This window comes from Panthera leo, chromosome B4 (genome assembly GCF_018350215.1).
Source record: "Panthera leo isolate Ple1 chromosome B4, P.leo_Ple1_pat1.1, whole genome shotgun sequence".
NCBI lineage: Eukaryota > Metazoa > Chordata > Mammalia > Carnivora > Felidae > Panthera > Panthera leo.
This window is the reverse complement of record NC_056685.1, coordinates 322,975-342,916: the sequence shown is the minus strand read 5'-3', so window position 1 is coordinate 342,916 and position 19,942 is coordinate 322,975. Positions and strand designations below refer to the sequence as shown.

The 19,942-nt window shown below is 47.7% G+C and overlaps 1 protein-coding gene and 1 long non-coding RNA gene across 8 annotated transcripts in view; one reads left to right on the top strand and one right to left on the bottom strand.

The window, feature by feature from the left end:
* DIP2C (disco interacting protein 2 homolog C) overlaps window positions 1–19,942 on the top strand; it is a 412,233-nt gene that overhangs the window by 246,321 nt on the left and 145,970 nt on the right. For 6 of the 7 annotated variants that reach the window (XM_042944702.1, XM_042944701.1, XM_042944703.1 and 3 more), the window contains one exon: window positions 9,834–10,043. In XM_042944702.1, the coding sequence (XP_042800636.1) occupies window positions 9,834–10,043 (210 nt within the window). Of the gene's footprint in view, window positions 1–9,833; window positions 10,044–13,906; window positions 13,984–19,942 lie in introns of those variants that run through there. The other variant, XM_042944707.1, reaches the window with a different exon arrangement.
* LOC122223789 lies at window positions 10,093–18,576 on the bottom strand. Its single transcript, XR_006204476.1, has 3 exons — window positions 17,635–18,576; window positions 12,191–15,907; window positions 10,093–11,638 (listed from the first exon to the last, which is right to left on the bottom strand). It is a non-coding gene; the product is annotated as an uncharacterized LOC122223789 (long non-coding RNA).

The following is a 19,942-nucleotide window of genomic DNA, read 5'->3' as shown; positions in this document are numbered from 1 at the left end:
GTAGCCGCTTGCCAATAAAACTTTATTTATAAAGGCAGGCAGAGGGCCAGTTTGATCCACAGGCCTGCTGACCTCGATCTTAAATGGTTGAAGGTAATATCCCATTCATATTTATGCTTTTATTTAGTCTTGAACTTTATATAACTACCTAAGTTCTGTTCTTTACCCAAATAATTACAGTCTGTGTTTTATGATCTTCAAAACCAAAGTAAAGAGCAAAGTTAAATTACACAGGTATCTATTAGAAAACGTGAAGTATTGAGCCTAAATTACGTGTTTTTTCTGTGTGTTGGGTTCCAACATTATTCATGTCCTTGTTGCCACTCTCCCTTCCTGCAGACCCTAGTTACCTTGCACAGTAAGAACAAATGGATGGGTACAACGCTGTTTAGAGTGTTTTGAAGTTGAGTCCTGAGTGTTTGCAAGCAGTGAGAGTAATAGAAACACATACTTCAACTCAGAGATGTGTACAACATAGTGATTCAGCATTTATGCACATTACTCAGTGCTCCCTGTGATGTGTGGTCACCGTGTCGCCATATGAAGTTAGTGCAGTGTTAGTCACCGTATTCCCGATGCTGCACCTTCTGTTTCCGTGACTCTATTTCATAACTGGAAGTTTGTAACTTCTTTTTTTTAATGTTTATTTTTGAAAGAGAGAGACAGACAGACAGAATGTGAGCAGAGGAGGGGCAGAGAGAGAGAGGAAGACACAAAATCTGAGATGGGCTCCAGGCTCCGAGCCGTCAGCACAGAGCCTGATGCGGGGCTCAAACTTATGAACTGGGACATCCTGAGCTGAGCTGAAGTTGGACGCTTAACCGACTGAGCCACCCAGGTGCTCCTGGAAGTTTGTAACTTCTAATCCTCTTTACCTATTCTGCCTATCCCCCAACCCACCTCCCCTCTGGAACCACCAGTTCTCCATATTTGAGTCTGTTTCTGGTTTTTGTTCATTTGTTGCGGTTTTTAGATTCCATATACAAGTGAAATCTTACAGTATTTTGTCTTTCTCTGACATTCCACTGAGTATAATGCCTTCTAGGCACACCCATGTTGTTGCAAATGGCAAGATTTCATTCTTTTATATGACTAATATTCCATTGTACGGATAGCACATCTTCATTCATCATATGCTGGACACTTAAGTTGCTTCCATATCTTGCTTATTGTAAATAATGCAACAAAAGACATAGGGGTGCATTTATCTTTTTGAATTAGTATTTTCATTTTCCTCTGATAAATACTCAGAAGCAGAATTGCTGGATCATATGATAGTTCTGTTTTTTGAGGAACCTCCATACTGTTTTCCACAGTGGCTGCACCAGTTTGCGTTCCCACCAAGAGTGAAAGAGGCTTCCTCTTTCTCCACATCCTCGCCAACATTTGTGATTTATTGTCTTTTTGATACTAGCCATTATGACAGATGTGATGTGATACCTGATTTTGATTTGCATTTCCCTGATGGTGAGTGATGATGAGCATCTTTTCATGTGTTGGCCATCTTTTGTCTTCTCTGGAAAATGTCTTTTGAGGTCCTCTGCCCATTTTTACTCAGATAGTTTGGATTATTATTATTTTTTGGTCTTGAGTTTTATGAGTTCTTTATATATTTATTTGGATATTAACCCCTTATCAGATACATGATTTACAAATATCTTCTCCCATTCAGTAGGTTGCTTTTTCTGTGCAAAGCTTTCTTTCACTGTGCAAAGCTTTTCAGTTGTATAGTCTTAATTCCTTATTTTTGCTTTTGTTTCCCTTGTGTGGGGAGACATGTCCAAAAAATATTGCTAAGACCTATGTCTAGGAGTCTACTGGCTGTTTTTTTACAGGAGTTTTATGGTTTTAGATGTCACATCTAAACATCTAGGTCTGTAATCCATTGTGAGTTCATTTTTGTGTGGTATAAGAAAGTGGTTTAGTTTCACTCTTTTATCTGTTGTCCAGTTTTCCCAACACCATTTGTTAGAGACTGTCTTTTTAGGGCGTCTGGGTGGCTCAGTCAGTTAAACACCCGACTTCAGCTCAGGTCATGATCTCGCGGTTCACAAATTCGAGCCCTGAGTTAGGCTCTGTGCTGACAGCTCAGCTCCTGGAGCCTGCTTCAGATTCTGTGTCTCCTTATCTCTCTCTGCCCCTCCCTTGCTTGCACTCTGTGTGCACCCGTCCGTCTGTGTCTCTCTCTGTCTCTCTCAAAAATAAATATAAAAAAAAAAAGACTGTCTTTTCTCCATTGCATATTCTTGCCCCCTTTGTCATAGATTAGTTGACCATATAAACAGGGGTTCATTTCTGGACTCTCTGTTCTGCTAATGTGGTGAAAAGTTTTATTTTGTATGTGTTTTTGTAACAGAATGCACTTACAAGGATAACAAACCCACTTAAAATATTTTAACTAGATGTTTGGAACTAGACAGCATTCAAAGAGATTGACGTTTTTCTGAGCTACATTTTTTATGAGAAATGTTGAGTTTAAAATGCAAGAAACAGTGTGATTATGTATGTGCCTTTTCACACATTGAACCCATCCTCAGAAATGTTATTTTATTGTACATGATGAAAGACAAAACTTTAGGAAATCAAACATTGTACGTATATCTTTACGAAATATAAAAGAACGTTACTGGGAGTATAATTTTGGTGAAATATTTCCATTTAGTTAGCCCTTTCTTGTATACCGTGTAATACATTTTGTAAACTGTCATTCAGAGGTCCTGGTGATAATATCACATGGGATAGTTTCATACAATCAAATGCCAGCTCCATCATCATAAAATTTTTATTTACAACCTGTTCTGTGCGTAGCAGTACTCTACCTGTTTATAACCATACTTGCTTGACCAAAACCTTGGGGCTGAGCTCTATTTTCTCTCATTCTTTTTTCCTTTGTTGCTTTAACACTGATGAGTTAAAACTCATCTCATGTCCTCTGATCTTCAGAGCATATTCCTGAAATACATAATTTCTCTGTGAAATGACTGGTCACTGACCAGTGTAACCAACCAGTATCACTGTTACACTGACAGTCTTTTACAGGTGAAGCTTTCCTTTAGTTTTCACATTTAAAAATATAATAAGAATTTGCCAGCAATTCTGTTTCTATTCATAATGAAATAACTGTACTGGACTAACCCATGCACTGTAAATAACTATAAAACTTCCCCGAATGAATGGGGCAGCTGTTTTTAAGCCACGGACATCCAGCAGTGAGAGACTAACCTGAGAGCAGGAAAACTTGTGAGGTGAGCCCCACAGTTCACAGTTTTCTTTCTGCCTGGAGAAGTTTTTAGACCATGGCCCAGTGATTGAGATCTAAGCAAGGCCAGTAGTTCTGCTAAGTTGAGGAGGCAGAGATCTGAGTTCAGGCAGATGACAGGATTGGAGCTTTCTGCAGATCCACACTAGCAAAGAATCACTCCACGTCTGCTCAACGTCCGACTGCTTCCTAAAATAAGAATCACAAGGCTTTAGAGGAAGATTATAGAATCCAGAGTCTCCTCCACATACCATCCACAATGTGTACCGCTCGGTAAACAGTCACTAGATATGAAGAGATACAGGAAATGTGATCTGTGGCCACAGAAAAAGGAGTCAACATAAAATGAACATAAGATGGCCTCATTGTGCTCTTGGTAACCACTAATCATCTGTGGGTGGTGTCAGTTGTATTTGCTGTAAGTGTGAAATTCATGCCAGATTTTGAAGAGTTAATATGAAAAAATCACTGGAAGGTATTTAATTTTCATATTTATTATTTATTAAAGCAACAGTATTTGGAATATTTAGTGATAAATAAAAATACATTTAAAAAGTTAATTGTATCTATTTATTTTTTAACGTGGCTACTAGAAAGTTTAAAACTATGTTATAAGACTCCTATTTCTGTTGGAGAGCTCTGGTTTTAGATGTTTGATATAGTGGAAGATGGAGTTTTAAAATCTGATTATAAACATTCAGGGAATCAAAATATGTTAAAGTACTGAAGGAAAATATTGTCTCAATATGTAGCTGAGTAGAGAAAGGGAAAAATACTTTTTTTTAAATTAATGGAGACTCTAGAACAGTAAAGTTCTCACGAAGGTGAGACTTCACTGGATTGGCTTAACATCAGATTGGAGAAGGAGGAAGATGAAGGTGTCTGTAAACCTGAAGAGACATGAAGAGAAATTAACCAAACTGAAGAGCAGGGAGACATAATTAAAGTTAACAGAAGAACCTCAAGTATTATGGTACAATGTTACCCACTTATTTGGAACCCAAGAAGGAAAAAAGGAGAGGGCAGAAAAAAATATTTGAAGAAACAATAGTCGAGAACTTCTCAGACTGCTATAAAATCCACCTTATAGATCCCAGAAGTTCAGTGAACCCAAAGCAGGATAAGTTAAAAAAAATCATACCTCAGTTCACAATGGTCAAAGTGCTGAAATCCCATGATTAAGAGGAAATCTTGAAAGTAATTGGAGGAAAACCTATACTACATACAAGAGCACATCATATGAATGATGAATGACCTACATAAAGACACTATAGAGACTGGAAGACAGTATAAAGACATATTTAAAGTCCTAAAGGGAAAAAAAAACTCATATTCAGAGAAAGTATCCTTAATAAACAAGGATGGAATGAAGACATAATGAGACATGAAAAGTGAGAGAATATAGTGCCAGGAGGACTGCGCTGCAAACACGCTAACGGATGTCGTTTAGGCTGATGGGAAATGATGTTAGATGAAAAATGTAATCGGTAAAAAGGAAAAAACACTGGAAATAGTTAATAATTGGGCAAACAGAATACTATGTTTTCCTCTTGTAATTTGCTTTAAAACAATAAGGAGGGGTGAGTGGAATTATACTGTTGTGTGGCTATTACTTTTGTGAAGTAGGTAGAATGTGAACAGTAGAAAATGAGTAGTGTCAGGTGTATTGGGAGTAGAGGTGAAAGAAAAAGTTTATGGTGTCAGATTTGAAGAATAAACAGAATATTGACCCCATATAGACCCATTAAGGATGCATACCTGTTAGTCTTACATCAACCACTAAAAAAAAAGTACAAGTAAGATTTAATAGAAGACATAAAATGAAACTAAAAAAATGTGGTTAAAGAACATAGGAAAAATCAACAGATATAAAAAATAGGTGGAATGAATGAAAAATAGCAAAATGCTCAATTTTAGCACATTTATATCAGTGATTATGATAATTATAAATGGACCAAACACCCAATTAAAATATTGAGATTGTCAGACTGGATAAAAAAAAGAAGATACATCTATATGTCTTCTATAAGAGATACAGCCGTATTTTTTAAAGTAAACTCCACCCCTAACATGGGGCTCGAACTCACAACCCTGAGATCAAGAGTCACATGCTCTACCCACTGATCCAGCCAGGACACATTTAAATCAAAAATGAAGGTAGTTAAAAATACAAGGTTGAAACATTAAATATAAAGCATACAAGTCTTTCTTAATATCAAAATAGATGGCAAGACATAGTAATACAAGATATAAAGTGGGACCTTACATAATGGAAAGTGAACAATTTATCAGTAGGATGTAATAATGAATACCTGCATACATAAAAGAGCAGTATAGCTTAGAAAGCAGAAGCTGGAATAGTGAGGGGGAATAGAAGAGTCAAGAATAATAACTAGAGATTTAAAAAATACCCGTCTTAATAACGGGTCAAAACAACACGGTCATCCAGCTTGATGCGGTCACCGTTCACAGAATCTTATACTCAACTACTGTGGAACACACATTCGTCTTTAATACATTTCTTGAGGTGTAATTCGCATTCCACAAAATTAACCTATTGTAAGCGTGTGACTGAGTGATTTTTAATAAATATATAGATAATGCTGTCATGGCCATAATCTCGTTTTAGAACATTTCCACCACTCCACAAGTTTCCTTGTGCCCATTTGCAGTTAATTCCCCTTATAACATTCACTCACAGGGGCCTCTGATCTGATTTCTATGCCTCTGTAAATATTCTGGAAATTTTGTAAATAAAACGAAAAGATATGTTCTTTTGCATCTTCTTTAGCATAATTTTTTGAGCATCTTCCATGTTGTAGCATGCATATCATCAGTTCATTCCTTCTTGTTGAATTGTATCCTGTTAGGTACACCACATGGGTTTTGTTTACCCATGACTAGTTGGTAGATATTGAGCTTGTTTCCAGCTTTTGGCTGTTATGAATAATACTGCTCTCCACATTTATGTACATATGTTTGCATCAACATAGATCATTTCTTAACGAATCCTATAGTTATTTTATGCTTAACTTTCAGGAAACTGCCAAATTGTTTCTATATGGGTACTGCCATTTTACATTCTCACCAGCAATGTAGGAGGATTTGTTTCTCAACATCCTTACGAATGTTTATATTGTCAGTATTTTTTATTGTAGCCATTCTGGTAGATATGAAATGTTATCTCATTGTGGTTTTAATTTGCATTTTCTTAATGGGCCTATTTGCTGTTTGTATATATTCATTGGTTAAGTGTTCACACTCTCCCATTTTTTATATGAGTTGTCTCCTCACTAGTTAACAGTTCTTCATATAATCTGAATACAAATCCTGTACCAGATTCACAATTTTCAAACTATGTTTTGTCTTCCATTAATTGTGTCTAGTATCTATATAAAGATATTTTGTATCTTTATCTTGTATTCCGTGACCTTGCTAAATTTATTAATTGAAGAATTTAGTTGTGTTCCTTGGGACTTTTTACATAAAAGATCATATTAAATTGATTAAAGACAGTTTCAGTGTTTCCTTTCCAATCTGGATGCCTTGAAGTTATTCTTTTTGCTTTATTTCACTGGCTGGAGGTTTGCAAATAATGTTGAATAGGAGTGGTAAGAGGGGGCATCCTTACCTTAGTCTTGATTTTAGGGGCTGCACGTTTAATCTTTTAACATTAAATACAGTGTTAGCTATGAGTTTTCACAGATGCCCTGTGTCAGGTAGAGAAAATTTCTTTCTATTCCTGCTTTGTTGAAAGGTTTTATCATAAGTTAGTTTTAGATTTTGTGAAATGCTTTTTCTGTGACTTTGAAAGTTAACTTAGGGTTTTTGTCCCTTTATCCTACTAATATGGTGCATAACGTTAATTGACTTTTGAATGTCACCACTTGGTCCTGATGTGTACTATCCATTTTATATTTTGCTCGATTCTGTTAGCTAATATGTTTTGAGGATTTTTGTGTCTGTATCATGAGGGATATTTTTCTGTAGTTTTCTTGTGAAAGGGCGGGGTGGGAATGAAAGATTGACAGTATGCCTTTGATTTCCTTTTGTTGTCTGATTGCTGATGCTAGAACTTCTAGCACTATGTTAAACAACAGCGGTGAGAGTGGGCATCCCTGTCGTGTTCCTGATCTCAGGGAAAAAGCTCTCAGTTTTTCCCCATTGAGGATGATGTTAGCTGTGGGCTTTTCATAAATGGCTTTTATGATGTTTAAGTATGTTCCTTCTATCCCGACTTTCTCGAGGGTTTTTATTAAGAAAGGGTGCTGGATTTTGTCAAAGGCCTTTTCTGCATCGATTGACAGGATCACAGTAAAGAAGCATAAGAATACTTTTTGGGGGGATAATAATATTTGGATGGATGTAGGGGTATGTGCGTTTCTCAAAAATCATAAGTCTGAGGACTTGAACGTTTTTCCAGATGAGATACAGATGGCCAATAATAGCATGAAAAAATGCCCAGCATCAGTGGTCATTAGGGAAACACAAGTCAAAACTGCAATGAGATACGACCTCACACCCACTAGAATGGCTACTGTCAGAAACCAGAAAATTACCAGTGGTTGGTGAGGATGGGGAGAAATTCAAACCTTTGTGCACTATTGGTGGGAACACCTCTATGGCAAAAAGTATGGCAGTTACTTAAAAAATGCTACATGACCCAGCAATTCTACTTTTGGGTCTGTACCCAAAGGAATTGAAATATCTTAAAGAGGTATTTGTACACTCATATTCATAGCATTATTCAAAATAGCTAAGACATGGAAGCAACCCCTTGTCTGTCCACAGATGGACATGTAAGCAAAATGTGCTACATACGTGAAGTAGGTTATCATTCACCCTTAGGAAAGAAATTGTGCAGTGTGCCACAATATGGATGAGCCTTGAGGATGTTACGCAGAATGAGATGAGCCACACACAAAGAGACAAATACTGTATGAAAACACTTGTGTGAGGTACTTAAAGTGGCCCCAGTTGTATAAGGAGAAAGCAAAATGGTGGTTCCCAGGGCCTTTGGGGAAGGGAGAATGGAGGGTCATTGTTTAACGGGGACAGAGTTTCAGATTTGCAAGATGAAGAGAAATACTGAAATGGTGGGTACAGTTGCACAGATTATAAGTGTATTTGGTATCACTGAATTTCTACTTAATGGTTACAGTGGTAAGTTTTATGTTGTATTTTACCACAAAAACAAAAACGAAAGAAGCCTTAAGCCTGAATACAAAAAAATGTGTACATTTTCTTTAAATTATAATCCCACTATTTCACAAAGCAGAGCAGAGGGAGAGAATTTGTTGGTCTTCTACTGATACTGCTGCTTTTCTAACAAATTCCTAACAAACTTCCAAAAATTTTCCAGAGAGCTTGGCCATATCGCAATGATAATAAAATATGAATGTAAATGTCCTTCACAAATACTGTTGTGTTGGAAAAAACGAGTCCGTGTCTTGATTTAAGACACATTGTCATTTCCCTTGTTCTCCTTAGATGTTCTCGAGCTGCTCCGGTCTCTCCTTCCTCCTGGTGTACCTCACCCGTGGTAGGACCCAGAAGCTGTTCTTACACGAGGGTTTAAATTACAAGTATACCAGTATTTCATTCTTGAAAACGTCACGGCTGCTAGGGAAATCGTGTTACATAAAAATAGTTCTATCACTTTTAATGAAAAAAAGTGACGTGTTTGATCTCAATCCAAGTTGCACAGTATTCAGAGAGAAGATAAATCAAGTGAATAGTGAAAAAATTTAACAGAAATGAGCGTTAAAGCAAATACGTTTAGTTTACTCATGTAATGTGCTGACATACTATCCTCACCAGAGGAGGAAGCAAAGCCTTGGTGGGAAAGAGATGGGAGTCATTCTAACTTCTACACCACTATCCTTGCTGACACCTTACTCTTTGGGGAGGGACGTGGTTACCTTGACTCACACGAAATTTAAAAATACAGCTCAGAGGGCACCTTGTTGGCTCAGTCGGTTGAGCGTCCGACTCTTGATCTCGGCTGAGCTTATGATCTCGCGATTTGTAAGTTCCAGCCCCCGTGTCAGGCTTGCTGATATCAGCACGGGCCTGCTTTGGATCCTCTGTCCCCCTCTCTCTCTGCCTCTCTCCAGCTCACGCTCTCTCTCTCTCTGCCAAAAATTAATAAACATAACAATACAGCCCAGAGAAGTACCTCAGGTCTAAACAAGGGCTATAGTCACACTTTGAAACACATGGAAGTTCAATGCCTCTGAGAAAATGCCGCCCCCATCCTTCTCGCTTGCTGTAAGCATGCCTAGAAACAGTTGGCTTCTTCGCAAACTGAGTGAAGAAAATAGGTGAGTATGTCTCTGCCCAAGATTGTAATGTCAAAAAAACAAAACAAAACAAAAAAACCCTTTTTGTAGCGTATTTATTTAAGGTGTTTTCGATGAACAAAATCATTATACCAAAAAAGAATTCGTTCTCTGGGATGCGTGACTTTTCAAGAGTGTCGAAACACAAAGCATCGGCGGTTAGTGTGTGCTGGTGGTGTTTGCCCTGGTGTTTGTCTCTTTGCCGTGATGCATAGCAGATCTGTCTCTCGCAGATACCTCTTCTGGCTCGGAAGACGAAGGCTCGGTGCAGGGAGACTCCCAGGGGACCCCCACCTCCAGCCAGGGCAGCATCAACATGGAGCACTGGATCAGCCAGGCCATCCACGGCTCCACCACGTCCACGACCTCTTCCTCCTCCACCCAAAGCGGGGGGAGCGGGGCCGCCCACAGACTGGCCGACGTCATGGCCCAGACGCACATAGGTGAGTGCCTCGCTGTGGTCGTCCCGAAGCCGGTGGCCATCTGGTAGCCGTGGTCTTGGTGTCTGTGGATTCATCTGTGCATGTCGGCCGCGGAATCCATTCGAGGGACGGCACAGAGCCCGGCTCCAACCCTTCAGCTGCTTTGCTGCTTTCGTTTTTCTGTTTTGTGAAGTTGGCTTTTCACTGCCCCCAGGGTCCCTGACAGCGAGGATGTCGGGCTTCCTGCTCGTAAAGGAAACGTTCTCAAGCGTTGCTTGAGATGTTTGAAAATAGTGTGAAAGGAGGGTAAGAATTACTAGCAGGAAAGAGAGGGCGTTGGATGAGCCGCAGTGCTGTCTGAATCGTAGACACAGGAGGTGCGTGCCGCGAAATGAGGCCTTATCCAGCGTGGACGGGAGGAGTATGGCATCCAGATCTGTTCTCACCCAGTTTTAGTTGTGGATTAAGGTTTTTAAACTCCCAATAAAAATCTTTCACAGAGTGAACTACGTGCTTTGAACGTGGTTCCGGGATAGCTCAGGAAGGTCCCCATTAAAATAGCGATGTGGGCAGGGCTCACCTCGCTCACAGGACACACACTCCTCACGGTGCTTGTCGACACCATGCCCTCCTCGCCACAGCAAACCTCATGTCTGCAGAAAGCCCAAATTTAGGAAACAGGTAAAGGTAGTGAATTAAGTACTCGACAGACATCTCAGACGCACAAGCTTTTATTTCTAGATTATTAGCTACTTGGCAGAGTTCAAAGAAACTCAAACCACTTTCTTAGGACTTTGCCCCAAGAGCACTCGCTCTGAATGAAGTTAGAGTTAACCTCGCTGGTAACAGTGTCAGCAGTGCGCCCTCGATTCTACTGTAGATGCTCAGGCAGCCGGTCAGGAGAGCTGGCTCTGGCCTCTGTTGCCACATGAATGGCTGCTGGCAGCTTCAGAAGCCCCTTTTCCTGCTCTAGTTGTTTAGTGGGGAAAAAAAGAATAACGATTTCCTTCCTTTGTTCCTCTCAGAGCTGTTGTGAGTACAAAGAAAATAGGAAAATTCTGCCTTTTTGTAAAGTAACAGTCCAATGCCAAGTGGTCGTATTAGAGTTCACTTTTCTATCCTTGGGTGACAGTGACACAGTTTTGTGAGCACCAAGAACTCCGTTTGGGATCAGAGTAAGCTAAAAATTACGCAGAGACGTGTGCCCGTGAAAGAGATGAGGTTTCATCGTGCGTGTTGCAGGACCTGAGAGGGTGTCTGTGCGTGTCGCGTGGCTCCCATGTGGGTGGTGTGACGTGGAAGGCAGTCCACCTGCGCTGCTCACCCCGACCTGGGGGAGTGTGTACGGTGTGACTCACCTCCCTTGTAAAGAAGCCTCAGAATTTTACCGTGAGACACACGGACCGTCCCCGCATCTGGCTGTCCCTTTGTGACGTGACCTGTGACGTCCTGGAGGAAGGTCCGGTTGCAGGGTTAGATTTATCCAGACTGTAAGAGGCTGCATGACTCATGTGCTTCATGTCTCAGCAGAATCTAAAAACAGCTGCTGGGAGCGTGACGTCACAGTCCTCTCTAATTTGGCGCAAAGATCAGTTCCTAGGGTACCTGGAAATTTTCTGTCAGTGTGAAAAATTTGAAAGAAAGCAGTGGCAAAACAGAATAAAACGAGGAAGAGGAGACCTACAGCTACATGGCGAAGCAGACAACGTGGAAAGTCCTAGAACTGGCAGCATCTACCCTCTTGTTGAGACTCTGAGAAGTCTAGAGTGTGAGGGTGTGTGAGAGTGTGACCGTGGGTGTGTGAGGGCAGAATGTAAGAAGGTGCATGAGTGTGTTGGGAGTGTATACGTGCATGTGCATGTGTATATGAGTGTGTGTACATATGTGTGGAAGTATGTATGAGAGACTGCGCGTGTGAGGGAGGGTGCGCACAAGAGAATGTGCCTGTGTGTGTTGTGAGAGTGTGTATATGTAAATGTGTGTGCACCTGCATATGAGACAGTGTGTGTGTTCACAGAGTAAGCCCACCAGCGCCGTACCCCTCATCCCGCTCGGTGAGATACTTGCTGGAGGGACAGGCCCTGCTGCTCCCTGACTGGGGGAGGAAAGCCTGGTGGTTACAGACAACAGAGGTCAACAAGGGTCTGCCACAAAGTGGGCTGTTCTACCTTGTTGTTGAAGCAAAATCCCACGGGTTTTCACCCTGACCGTGTACATAGGGACCCCACACGTGTGTCCCCAAAGTCAGGCCCGCTCCGTGTATGGTGTAAAGCCCCCTCCAGGAGATTTTCCTCCCTGCGGCTCTGCTTCCTGTGGGTTCTCGCGTGGTGTGCCGTCGCGAGGATGGAGGCCTCCAGGATGCCACGCAGAGGGCCCCGGGTGACGTCGCTCCCCGCTCCTCAGGCAAGGGCTCTTGTTCCAGTGAGTACCAGAATGTTGTGGATCGTTACTAGGCGGTATTCATTCAGAACTCTGTGCATGTCACATGCTTGAGACAACGGGAACAGGCAGGATTAACACCCCTCAAGTACTGTATCAGTATCGAAAGTCGAGGAGCGTCACTCAGTAGGAAAATTAGCGGAACGCTTTTAAACTCCAGGAGGCTTGTTCACAAAAAGCGTGAGAGGAAAATGAATTAGTTACTACACGGAAGTGGAAAATTTGGGCAGAAACTATTGGTACGTTTCTAGACGAAGAAGTAAGAACAAAGCAGAATAGATAATGTAGTTGTACATTTATAATAAAATTTGTACGTTCAGCAAATAGACTTTGGCTTGAGCTCTTGTCTCTCATTTTGTGGCCACAGGTACCGTGGTGGTGAGGTCTGTGTCACCCTTTGCTGACCGACACAGCGGAGGCATCATCACTGGGGTTCCATTAGCGTATGCTGGGTGTGTTGTCATTAGCCAGAGGTTCACAGAAGTACTTGCCGTTTCCAGAGTGTTTTAGGATTCGTCGACGTGAACACTGTGTTTGCTGTGTACCACGTAAGCAAGCTGGTTCTCATCAGGTTTCCTGCATCTGATCCTGCTACGGTGGAGATCAGAGGGCGCTCCCACTCCCACACGCTTGTTGCGTGATTAGCCCGGAGTGTGGCTGCTGTGTATTTGTATGTAGACACCTCTTTCCTAGGGATTTATTCTGAGCGCTTGATAACTTACCCTCACGTATTTATGTATAATCATCTGAAGTACTGAATTCTCTCATAATCTCTGCATTGATACTTTTCAGACACTTAGTCTTAAAACATCAAATACCTGTCAAGGATGGTGATGTTGGCAAAGCTCGCTCGCTTGAGCTGGGGTCCCCCTGCTCTGTCTCCCACAGCTAGACTACACAGCTGGCTCAGCAAGCTTTTCCTTCACGGGGCCAGAGAGTAAATGACTGAGGCTTTATGGGCCCAGCAGTGTGCTCTGATACTTCTCCTCTCTGCTCTCTAGTACCAAGGCATCTGGAAACGTGAGGGCATGTCAGTGTGGCAGTAAAACTTTATTTATAAAAATGGGTGGCAGGCTGTCCTATGATCATAATTTTGACACTCCTGTTCAGAGCATTGCAAACCATGCTTCTGAGACGGCCGGAAGGAGAACCCGGACCATGTGTCAGATAACTCTGGCAGAGTGGAGACTCTGGTATCCATTATAGGTTTCGGGGGGCTCCTTTGGTGATTTGGGGCTGACAATCCCGGCTTGTGAGAAGGACCCTCCTCTCTTGTCAGGCTTCTCACCCCTGTGTCACGTTTAGGTGACAGTAAATAAAGCTGATACCTGCAGAAATACCAGGGGCGTGGAGCTAATGTCACCGCCCATGTGTTTCCATCTCCTTGGGGAACATTCTGTAACCACGGACACCTTAGCAGCAGATGTCTCGTGTCTCTGCTGTGTCTTCCTGTTTCCTTTTCTGGACAGAGGTGCTCGCTCTTCGAAGGCTCATCCTCTGCTCTGATGCTGGGTCCCAGGAGGTCGGTTCTTTCCCACCCAGCTGGGGGTGTCACTGGCACTCATGGCCTCCTGTCCCTACCCTCCCCCCAGGTGGCTCCTGTCCTGCCCTTGTGTCTCCACATTCTCGCTGACATCATGCACTCACACATGACTTGCGGTCTTCAAGGCCACCTGCTTTTCACTGATGCTCAGATCTGCATCTCCCACCAAGAAATCCTTCACGGCCCCCGTTTCCAAGTGCCTCCCGACACGGCCCACTGGCCCCTGCACCCCAAGGCCAGCGTGCCAAAGAGTTGGTCCCTGGAGGAGCAGGCTCCAGGCATTAGCATCCTCGGCTCCTCATTCCCACGAACCACGCGTGTCCACGTTCTGGGTGTTTGGCTGCCACATGTGTTGCACACCTTCTTCTCTCGTGACTGCTCCTGGCCCCTCACCCTCCGTCTGGACCGTGACGGCCCCTGTGCCCTCGTGTCCTTTCCCTCCATGCTGTTTGGAGTGTGTTGCTCCTTCAGTGTTACTAGGACACAGGTCTGCTCCTGTCTCTTTGCAGAAGTGTGCCTGGGACCTCCACCTCTCAAAATTTTGCTTATTTGGATTTTATACTTAGGATGAAAGTAAAGATTTTTGGATCCCAAAGTGTCCTAACCCTTCATGCGCTGTGTGTGCCATTCAGCAGGAATACCTCCCTGGCCTGCACAGTCACTCGGTGCTCACGAGAGAGATGCGCCTTTTCTGGTGTTTTGCAACATTTAACTCTTAAAGTAGTAACACAATTATTTATGGCTTTATGCACATGAGTTTCACAGGTTCTTTCCCGGGGCAGGGTTCCCACCTAAGGGAGGAAAAGGTGGAGGGAAGCCTGCAGCAGGGAGTCAGGGTGCCCTGTCAGTTCCTGCAGCCCGGTGAGGGGTGGTGGCCGCCTTGTTCTGCAGTCAGGAGACTAAGGCTCAGGACAGTTGACATGAGACTGCAGGGCACCCGGCTGGTCAGTGGTCAGCGGGACCAGACACAGACCTGTGGGATGTGGGGGTGCCTGCTCATGGTGCCGGTTCCCTGTCTCCTGTGGTGTCTCCGTTCGGGCGCGGCCCTGCCTGTTACAACAGAGGAGAGCTCTTTTCCAGACAAAAGCCCAGTTAAACTTTGCGTGAAGAATGAAGACTTCGGTGTCCCCATCACACCCCCACAGGGCCTGAGGTCTGTGCGGTCTTCCTGGCAATTCTCGCCTCTCATCGCGGACTTGAAATCATGCATATAAAAATCCAGAGGCTCCTGTGTGAAGACGAAGGCTCCCATTCCGATGTTAGCGTGCACTTCCAGAGACCTGACGGTGGCTCTCACGCCTTCACGGAATCACGTAGCATCGTGTGGGAGGGAGGCGGTCCTAGGTCGGCCCCGACTCGGAACTGTGGCCGGAGAGGTGCTGGCGTATAAACCGCCAGGCTGTCCTGCAGCCACGTCCGGGTCCAGTCTGTGGATATCGTGCCTACCAACTGGAAGGCAGGAGTGGGTCACCACCACCAGGAGCCGGTCAGCAGACTCCGCAGGTGACACCGCGGGGAGTCCTCTTTCCCAGTCGGTTGTGCGTGGAGGACGGACCCAGGCGGGAAGCTGATGTTCTGACTCTCGTGAGGGCCGGCCCCTTCTCTCTGGGAAGGTCCTGTGTGGCTCCCCACCACCGTTTCATCGAGGAACCACCTGGAAGGCGCACAGGCCGGAGCGGCGGGGTGGACAGAGTGGTCTCAGGGCCATGGAGCAGGGATCCCCACTGCCCCCTTCTCCACGGTAACGTTGTCAGGTTGGGGGGACTCCGGGGGAGCATTCTCCACGAGTGGAAGCCCGTGGTGTATCATCTGTGTCGGTCAGTGGCCCTGAAGCACGTTGCCTTCTACATGCCAAAACCAGGTTTTCTGCCGTTCCTCTCTTCACTTAGAAGCTGTCTGGGGACTGAAAAATAGTTAATATGGTTTAAAAAGTGGGGTCTATCACCATTTACCCTGGGGATCCCCAGGCATACAGTCAGAATTAACACGTCTGCCGGTGTTAGAACCAGAGGCATTTTCTCTCGGGTTGTCAGGTATCCTTAATTTACTTCAGGTTCTGTTCATTCATTCTTTGAAGTCTTTCTTCAGCCTTGGCCAAGTGCCGAGGATGCGGGCAGGTGGAGTAACCTCAGCGACCAAGAAGGACCCAGGGGTCTGGACCTTGAGAGCTGGAAGGAGCTAGGTCAGGAGGCAGGGAGTTTCCAGGTTCAGCCGGAAGACCAGCCTCCCTCCATGCCCCCCTCCTTTCCCACTCCCCTACCTCCTCTCTCCCTCCCACTCATCTTTCTCTCTCCTTCCTTCCTCCCTCACTCCTCTCCCAACCCCCTTCCTCCTCTCGCCTATCCCTTCCTCCCCCTCCTTCCTCTCCCCCCATCCCAACCCCCTCCCTCCCACCCCCCTCCTCTCTCCTTCCCTCCTCCTCTCTCCTTCCCTCCTCCTCCTCTTTCTCTCTCTCCCCCTCCTTCCTCTCCCCCTCCTTCCTCTCCCCCTGTCCCAACCCCCTCCCTCCATCTCCCTCCCTCCCCCCTCCTCTCTCCCTCCCCCACTTCTTTTCTCTCCCTCCTTCCTCTCCCCCCTGTCCCAACTCCCTCCCTCCGTCTCCCTCCCTCCCACCCCCTCCTCTCTCCCTCCTTCCTCTCCCCCCCCCCCGTCCCAACCCCCTCCCTCCTCTCTCCCTCCTTCCTCTCCCCCCCGTCCCAACCCCCTCCCTCCTCTCTCTCTCCCACCCCCTCCTCTTTCTCTCTCCCTCCCACCCTCCCCCTCCTCTTTCTTTCTCTCCCTCCTTCCTCTCTCCCATCCCAACCCCCTCCCTCCGTCTCCCTCCCTCCCACCCCCCCTCCTCTCTCCCTCCCCCCCTCCTCTCTCCCTCCCCCCCTCCTCTCTCCCTCCCCCCCTCCTCTCTCCCCCCCCCCCTCCTCTCTCCCTCCCCCCCCCTCTCTCCCTCCCCCCTCCTCTCTCCCTCCCCCCCCCCTCCCTCCCTCCCCCCCCTCTCTCCCTCCCCCCCCCTCTCCCTCCCCCCCCCTCTCCCTCCCCCCCCCCTCTCCCTCCCCCCCCCCTCTCCCTCCCCCCCCCTCTCTCCCTCCCCCCTCCTCTCTCCCTCCCCCTCCTCTCTCCCTCCCCCTCCTCTCTCCCTCCCCCTCCTCTCTCCCTCCCCCTCCTCTCTCCCTCCCTCTGCTCTCCCCTCCCTCCCTCCCACCCTCTCCTCTCTCCCTCCCTCCCACCCTCTCCTCTCTCCCTCTCTCTCTCCCTCTCCCTCCTTCCTCTCTCTCTCTCCCTCTCCCTCCTTCCTCTCTCTCCTTCCTCTCTCCCATCCCAACCCCCTCCCACCCCCCTCCTCCCTCCTTCCCTCCCCCTCTCCTCTCTTTCCCCCTCCTCTCTCTCTCTCCTTCCTCTCACCCCTCTCTCCCCCCTGTCCCAACCCCGTCCCTCTGTCTCCCTCCCCCCTCCTCTCTCCTTCCCTCCCCCCCTCCTCTCTCCTTCCCTCCCCCCTCTTCTTTCTCTCTGTCTCTCTCCTTCCTCTCACCCCTCTCCCAACCACTCCCCTCCCGTGCTATCATGCATTGCAGATTCTGAAGCAACCATCTGCTGCTGGGGACAAAAGTCCTATGGCATGGATGATACAGAACCCACCTGTGGGGGCAGCTCTGGGTGGGGTTCACAGCAGAGGTGACCCTTGACAGGTGGCTGGAGGATGGCCACCATTTTTTCTTTATTTTAAAAGTACAGGGAAATTGATTAGCAGTGAACTCGCTTGCGCAGAAGATGGAGACCTGGTCTGACGATCTCAAAGTTCTCCTACTGCAGGTGGCCTTCTGTGGCCTCACCCCAGGAGCGGATGAGCCTTACAGTCCTTGAGCCGCGCTTCCAGCACCTGTCACACACAGGCTTCGAGGCAGCCTAGTTAAGTCCCTGGAGCCCCGTGTCACGGCAGCGCGGCGTCCTCTGGTGCCCTCCCGGATGCCGGCTGCGGGGGCAGTGACCCCACCATGGCTACATGTGCGATTTGTGAGCAGGTTGAGAGGGAGGGGAGATGATGTAGAAGTAAATTTGGAAGGCATTTTGGAGTCACCCAACTGTCACCGCTCCTACTTCTTACTCACCAGATGCATTGGAATTGTTACTTCCCTGTTTCAGAGTGGAGACCCTGTAATGTTCGCGCCTCGCTGCGCAGCCCTGAGTGGCCACTCCCAGTGATGTGGCCGCCTGGTGACGTGGCTGTTTGGTGACGTAGGTTCACGTGGACGCGGAGCTGGCGACATGGCTGCCTGGTGACCTGGCTGCCTGGTGATGTAGTTTCACGTGGACGTGAGCCTGCAACGTGGCTGCCTGGTGACCTGGCTGCCCGGTGACGTAGGCTCAGGAGAAAGTGAGCCAGCGACGTGGCTGCCCAGTGACGTGGCTGCCTGGTGACGTAGGCACACGCGGACGTGAGCCCGCGACGTGGCTGCCTGGCGATGTAGGCTCACGCGGACGTGAGCCGGCGACGTGGCTGCCTGGCGACGTAGGCACATGCGGACGTGAGCCCGCGACGTGGCTGCCTGGTGACGTAGACACGCGGACGTGAGCCGGCGACGTGGCTGCCTGGTGACGTAGGCACACCCGGATGTGAGCCCACGACGCGGCTGCCTAGCGACGTAGGTTCACCCGGACGTGAGCCAGCGACGTGGCTGTCTGGTGACAGACACACGCGGACATGAGCCGGCGACGTGGCTGCCTGGCGACGTAGGTTCATGCGGACGTGAGCCCGCGACGTGGCTGCCCGGTGACGTAGGCACACACGGACGTGAGCCCGCGACATGGCTGCCCGGTGACGTAGGTTCACGTAGACGTGAGCCGGCAACGTGGCTGCCTGGTGACGTAGGCACACGCGGACGTGAGCCCGCGACGTGGCTGCCTGGTGACGTAGGCTCACGCGGACGTGAGCCGGCGACGTGGTTGCCTGGTGACGTAGGTTCATGCGGACCTGAGCCGGCGATGTGGCTGCCTGGTGACGTAGGCACACGCGGACGTGAGCCCGCGACGTGGCTGCCTGGTGACGTAGGCACACGCGGACGTGAGCCCGCGACGTGGCTGCCTGGCGACGTAGGCTCACGCGGACGTGAGCCGGCGACGTGGCTGCCTGGTGACGTAGACACGCGGACCTGAGCCGGCGACGTGGCTGCCTGGTGACGTAGGCACACGCGGACGTGAGCCCGCGACGTGGCTGCCTGGTGACGTAGGCACACGCGGACGTGAGCCCGCGACGTGGCTGCCTGGTGACGTAGGCACACGCGGACGTGAGCCCGCGACGTGGCTGCCTGGTGACGTAGGCACACGCGGACGTGAGCCCGCGACGTGGCTGCCTGGTGACGTAGGCACACGCGGACGTGAGCCCGCGACGTGGCTGCCTGGTGACGTAGGCACACGCGGACGTGAGCCCGCGACGTGGCTGCCTGGTGACGTAGGCACACGCGGACGTGAGCCCGCGACGTGGCTGCCTGGTGACGTAGGCACACGCGGACGTGAGCCCGCGACGTGGCTGCCTGGTGACGTAGACACGCGTGGACGTGAGCCGGCGACGTGGCTGCCTGGTGACGTAGGCTCATGCGGACCTGAGCCAGCGACATGGCTGCCTGGTGACGTAGGTTCATGCGGACCTGAGCCGGCGATGTGGCTGCCTGGTGACGTAGGCACACGCGGACGTGAGCCCGCGACGTGGCTGCCCGGCGACGTAGGCACGCCCGGACGTGAGCCCGCCACGTGGCTGCCTGGCGATGTAGGTTCACGCGAACGTTGAGTGAGGCCCCAGCGCGGTGAGCGCCTCTCCGCTTCCGTGCTAGGTGGCTGGCTTGGATCTTTGTCATTTCGCTCTGCTGCCTGCTGTGCCTTCATTCAAGATAGGAGACCCCAGCGAGCGTACCGCTTAGCCACAGAGTCAGCGTTCTTACTGCCAAGGCAA